The 6767-nt window shown below is 32.0% G+C and overlaps 1 protein-coding gene across 1 annotated transcript in view; it reads left to right on the top strand.

Annotated features, from left to right (window-relative positions):
* The window catches only part of TBC1D32 (TBC1 domain family member 32), a 238765-nt gene that overhangs the window by 58337 nt on the left and 173661 nt on the right, over nucleotides 1-6767 (top strand). The window contains exons 15-16 of the mRNA XM_037742935.1: nucleotides 1699-1841; nucleotides 4110-4234. Coding sequence (XP_037598863.1) covers nucleotides 1699-1841; nucleotides 4110-4234 — 268 coding nt within the window. The remainder of the gene's footprint in view (nucleotides 1-1698; nucleotides 1842-4109; nucleotides 4235-6767) is intronic.

Raw genomic sequence — 6767 nt, forward strand, 5'->3', positions numbered from 1 at the left:
CCCCTTTTAGTTTTATGGCTGTTGACTAGCTTTTAAAAATGTTCTAAAAAATATTAACATTTAAAAGATAACTTCTTTTCCTTTGAATATCAAGAATAGTTTCCAAAGTAAAACACTTAATAAAATACAACAATAATGCATAGACATATAGTATTTTAAAACTAAGAAATAACCCTAGATTTTCTGACACAAATTCTGATGCAAATTCAAGTGATTCAAGGAAAAAAATGGTTTGGGCTAGCTATATTTTAGTTCTATAACGTAACTATCAACTGGTAGGTTATTATTCAGTACAGTGTTCACTGGGTGATGGGTACACCAGAAGCCTAAATCACAACATTATGCAATATATCCATGTGACAAGCTGACACATGTACCTTCTGAATCTATTTTAAAAAATGAAATTAATAGGTTTTATCTAACTAATTATATTAGCCTATTTATCTTCACAGTGGTTCTCAGAACTTTTTTCTGTCTTTACAGCATTTACATGTATAAAGAACTAGCTTAGGTCTTCTGACTATATATTCCTACAACATATTAGGCATCCTTTATGATTTGTCATCTTTCATTGTTCTAATTACTTGTTAATATCTTGGTTTACCATGATGTGGACTGTTTTTGTCTTACTTACTTTTCTGTTTATAGTTAGTTCCTAGTACAGTGTCTAGTATTAGGAACTTAATAAGTAGGAGATGATTTGATGCATAAAAAAATGACTATATGCTCAACAATAGTATCTGTCCTTGCAAACAGGGTTTTTCACGTGGAACTGGTTGAAAAATCACTGAACTTTCCTTTTCCATTTTCTTATTGTCAGATATTGACCTGAAGTCAACATGTTTATTGAATATGGAATATTGTAACATAAATTAAGAACTTTCATATTAGAGTAGTTTCCAAAGAAAAAAACACTTAATAATGAAACACATCAATAATGCGTAGACATACGGTGTCTAGATACTGAAGTATTGTATCTTACTAGGACAATCTTACATTAAAAACTATTGTTGTAAGAATATTAGATTATACATATCTGAAAATATGTCAATTTATGAAACTGAAAATCATTTAATTCAGTGACGATTCTAACCATGTTACACTTACTTGTATTGTGTTTTCCTGTATATTCTGTATTTTGAAAGAAAATCTAAAAAAAGATCTTTGTTTTCACTGGTTTTATGGTAATACAAGAAGTATACTAGTGTCCATAAAAGTTTATGAAAGTTTCCATTCTGTTTTGCATTCTTTTTTGCCCATTTTTTTGTCTGAATGTAATTTTTTAGTAGGCTCAATACTTAATGTGTTATTTAAGAAAAAGAACAAATATAAGTACAGTAAAGTGTGTTCTAGGAGGAAAAATGTGTTTTCCAGGAGGAAAAAAGCTGTGCATTTGCTTCAGACTACATTTTCAATATTAAGCAGTAATTTAATGTCAGACAGTAAATGCTACTTTATTCCTGTCTTTTGGCATTCATGTTTGTTGTCATTTGCTTGCTTTTTATGTTACACTAATTGAGATTCCCCCAAGTCAGGTTATAATTTGGGAATACATCATCCTTTGGATATTGAGTTGTATGACTTTTGAAGTATTGAGTTAACTTTGATGTTGAACTTTTTGGAACAACAACAGCTAACACATAAAATAGTTCTAAGTATTTAATGTTTTGGTTTTTAAAAATATTCATTGTTTATTAGAGAATTACTCTCCTGCAAGTATGGTGACTGAAATTCTATGGATGCTCTGTGATCAAAAAGAATGTGCGGTCAAATGCTTATATAACAACATTGTAATAGAAACACTTCTTCAGCCTGTTCACAATTTAATGAAAGGAACTGAGGTTGGTATTATTCACGGAAGAGAAAAAGGGTTTCTTTCCTTCCATATATGAATGTATTTTCTGTTGATATATATTTTTATTTATGATTAAATCATAGCTTATACAGTTGATTGATTTATTATAATATGCACAGAGAAAGTACATAGAATATCTTAAGTTTTTTTTTTTTTTCCCCGAATCAGGACTAGATCTGCTGATACAAATAACTTAGAAAAGTTATACTATTAAGAAGCTATTTGTCTTACAGATCTAATCAATCTTGTTAATGTTTTGGGATTTTTATAGCTTTTGGAAATATGATTATTTTCCTGAGTAACCAACTCTGTTTCATATTAAGAAGAACTAGTATTATTTTAGAGAAAACAATTATATAGAATTCCACTTTGAACTTATATGTATGTCTCTGTACAGTTTGCACAGTATATTCCCTTACATTGTGTAATTTAATAATCCCTACTGAGGCTGAAATAAGTGACTTGCTCTAGGTCAGACATTTAACAAGTGGCAGAGTTGCTGCTGTCACTAGTTTGGCTGTCTGTTCAGCACATCCCTCTACTTGTATGACTTAAGTTTCTGGTCAGTGACTTTTAAAGCTTATGAATAGGTTAAAAGTTTTTACCTTTTCATATCTGTTTTAAGGTGTTTTTACTGTTTTCATCTTCCTCTTCTGTTCACCCATCAATGGGCTGTCACATACTTTTCTGCTTGTTGCTTCCTAGATAAACTTGGCAAATGCCAAGTTTTCTGTCCCCTAACTACTTTCTTTCTCACGTATTCCAATTACAATTGACAATTTGCACTTTCTAGATAAGGTTATTGTATTTCCCTGTGTTTGTATGCCGTTCTTTCACCCTAGAACATTTTAAACCTGGTCCACCTGAAAAATTCCTCTCCTTAGAGTAGAGTTTATCTTTGAAATTTCCTCCTAATTCTCCTTTGCAAAGTTAGGTGGGGTTTTTTCTCTGTGTTCCCATGTTATGTACTCCTGTAGTTTTACTTATGCTATACTTGACTTATTTATTCTTGACAGTAGCCCTCTGGCCCATTAAGTGAACATTCAGTATCTAATTTAAGACATCCAGCGTCACCCATTGAGCCTCTACTATACCATTAGCTTTCTGCTGGGTACAGCAAATATAGAAGTGAATAATACGTGTTTATTGCCTTTAAGAAGCCTACTCTAATAGGCAAGGCAGACCTTTAAACAAAAAATATTTAAAATGAGGAATAGACAGTTTTAAAACACTGTGTTTGTATGTATATAGACATGAGAGAATATAGATACTCTCATATATATGAGAGAAAGAATTTATTCTAAGAAGAGAAGTTGTTTTAAGTATATTTAATATGAAAAATGATATACTTTTTATGCTAAGTAGTATTAATGGTGCTATTCATACTAAACAGTATGATTAGTAATAATTAGGACTTCTTCTTTAGGTGAATATACCTGACTAATCATTAGTTAGGCTAACCCCCTAAAGTTACTAGAATGTATTGATTGCAACATTTACATTTTCAAAGGTATTATAGATAATATGTCTGTTGGCATCCATTCAGGTGCAGGTAAATAAGCAGACCCCACAAAGAATAGGAATTATAATACTGTAGATACGCTCTGGCATTAACATGGCTGTCTGGTTTTCAGTATGTGCTGTGTGCTGCTTTGGTATATATTGGCAAAGGTATTTTAGTACTTGCATTTGAAATCAAAAGTGAGCAAATATAGTTGGTTCAGTCTTCTGTTTTTTTATTAGGTGACATTATTGGCTATTGGCCAGCCCATGAATTGGCTATCCTTAGTTGGATATATACTCATGACCCAAACAGGTGAATAAAAGGATGACACCCTTAGAAAGGATGGCAATGTGTTCGATACCATATGTAGTGTAATTATATTGGATACTCAGGAACCCAGTGGGTGAGAAATAAAGGGCAAAGTGGAAATAGTAGAGCTACTACATTTGTCAGCCAGAATTATATGTAACACCGTAACAGGAACTGCAATTCTCAGTAACTGGTTTGGGTGAAAAAAATCTGTATTTATTTGCTTAATCCGTTGGGCTGCTAAAAGAATATAATCAAATAACACATTTTATTCAGACATATTATTTTATTTCACAGCCAAACAAATCGTTAAGCTTGATTTTTTTTTTGTTGTGGTAGTATAACTTTATGAGCCTATATACCATCTTCGAATGTTAGTCTGTGATGTGTTAGCATGTCATAAAATTATATGATTTGTCTTGTTTTCTTTTTAATGTACAGGCATCTCCAAATTGCTCTGAGACAGCTTTAATTCATATAGCTGATATTTTGGCAAGAATTGCATCTGTAGAAGAAGGACTTATTTTACTTCTTTATGGAGATAATATGAACTCTTCTGAAGAAGGGTATGTGCTATTTTAAAACTAGATAATTATTCCAGGTGTAGTTTGGTTTTCTAAGCAGCCACTAATAATATATTAAATGATCTAAAAAAGTTGGAGTAACCAGGATTATCGACTGTGTAGGCAGAATAGACCTTGATGTCTGTAATTTCAAAATAAGAATAGGAGAGTTAGCTCTTGATGGGATTCCTTCCCCTGCCCCATTATCTGGTCCCTTGTATTTTCACTTACAGACTTTAGTCACATATGATTGAAGTCAAACCAAACAATGGTGTGCAAAGAAGCTAGCTATTTTTTCTTCTTTCTCTAGTTCCTATTTTCTCACTTAACCAATGGTAATATTTTAATATTTACACTTCTGGATTTTCTCTGTGCTTATAATTATGCAGTGCATCAGACAAACCTGCACACAGTCATATTTTTATCTTCTCTTTACAAAAATGGTATTATATTTTATACATTACCCTGCAGTTTGATTTATTTTATAACTATCGGAATTTTCTTAGGTGAATATAGAATGAAACATGATTTTTAATGGCTGCATTATACTCCTATGTATAGCTTTACCACAATTTATTCAAATATTTTCCCTCTTAGTGAACATCAAATTGTCTAGGATTTTTCCTCCATAAATAACACTGCAATAAATGTTCTTTTTCTTATTTAGTTTGTTGATATTAGATTAATCAGTATTCGAATGTTGAGCCAGTTTTTCATACCTGGAATAAATCCTACGTGGTCATGGTGTATAAATCATTCTTATACTTTGCTGGCTTTGATTTGCTAATATTTATTGAGGATTTTTGTCTCTGTGTTTATGAGGTACATTTTATACTGGTTTTGGTATTTTTGGAATGATAACCTCATAATATATGAGAATTTACTGTGTTTTGGTATTCTGGAGGGCATGACACAGAATTGGTTTAATTTCTTCATAAATTATTTTATAGAATTCACCAGTGAGCCAATTTTAGCCTGGTGTTTTCTATTTTGGAAGGTTATTAGTTATTGATTCAATTACTTTAATAAAGGCCAATTAAGATTGTCTGCTTGCTTTTATGTGAATGTTGGCAGAATATGTCTTTCAAGGAATTGGTCAATTTATCTAAATTGTCAAGTTTGTGGGCAAAGAATTGTTCCTAATATTTCCTTATCCTTTTAATGTCCTTGAAATGAGCAGTGATGGCCCCTCTTTCACTTCTGATGTTAGCAATTTGTGTCTTCTCTTTTTTTTCTTAGTTAACCTGACTAGAGGCTTATAAATTTTACTGTTCTTTTAAAAAATCTAATTTTTGGTTTTGTTGATTTTTCTCTATTGATTTCATGTTTTTAATTTTATTGATTTCTCTTCTAATTTTTATTTCTTTGCTTCTTACTTTGGATTTAATTTGCTCTTTTTAGGTTTCTATGGTGGAAGCTTAGATGATTAGTTTTAGGTCTTCTTTTATAATATTTGTACTTTTATATTTGTATTTAATGCTATAAGTTTCCCTCTAAACCACATTTTTCCTACATGTCATAGTTTTGATAAGTTATATCTTCATTTTTCACTTAGTTCAAAATATTTTCATTGTCTTTTGAGACTTCTATGACCCTTGTGGGTGTTTTTTTTTTGAGATGGAGTCTTGCTTTGTCACCCAGGCTGGAGTGCAGTAGCGCGATCTCGGCTCACTACAAACTCTGCCTCCTGGGTTCAAGCAATTCTAGTGCCTCAGCCTCCCAAGTAGCTGAGACTACAGGTGTATGCCACCATGCCTGGCTAATTTTTGTAAATTTTTTATTCTAATAAGCCTATTAGAGATGGGTTTTCACCATGCTGGCCAGGCTGGTCTGGAACTCCTGACCTCAAGTGATTCACCTGCCTTGGCTTCTCAAAGTGCTGAGCCATATAGCACTTTGCTTTATACAGGCATGAGCCACTGCTCCCAACCCTTGTGTTTTTGCAACTTTGACAGCACGCTTGATATTATTTCTAGTTTTTAAAGTTTATTGTATATTTTATTCCCTAGAAAGTGGCCTCTTGGTAAATTATCTGTGTAAGCTTATGTAATATATATCCTACTATCGTTGCATGTCAGTTACATTCAATTGATCCATGGTACTGTTTGGTTCAACTTTGTCCTTACTGACATCCTGCTGAATCTGTCAATTTCTGTTAGAGGTATGTTGAAATCTCCACTTGTATTAGTGAATCCATCTACTTCTCCCTGTAGTTCTATCAGTTTTTGATTGAAGTATTTTGATGCTTTGTTGTTAGGTGTATACACATTAAGGATTGTTATGTCTTCTTGGATAATTGACCGCTCTATTATTATGTAATGTGCCCTTGATGATTTTCTTTGAAGTCTGCTTTGTCTGAAACTAATATAGCTACTCCAGCTTTCTTTTGATTATTGTTAGCATGGTATATCTTCCTTCATTCTTTTACTTTTAATTTATCTTTGTCTTTATGTTTAAAGTGGGATTTTTATAGACAACATATAGTTGGGTCTTGCCTTTTAATCTAGTTTGATAGTCTTTTTTTTTTTTTTTTTCC

Source organism: Cebus imitator, unplaced genomic scaffold (genome assembly GCF_001604975.1).
Source record: "Cebus imitator isolate Cc_AM_T3 unplaced genomic scaffold, Cebus_imitator-1.0 Scaffold130, whole genome shotgun sequence".
Classification (NCBI taxonomy): Eukaryota; Metazoa; Chordata; class Mammalia; order Primates; family Cebidae; genus Cebus; species Cebus imitator.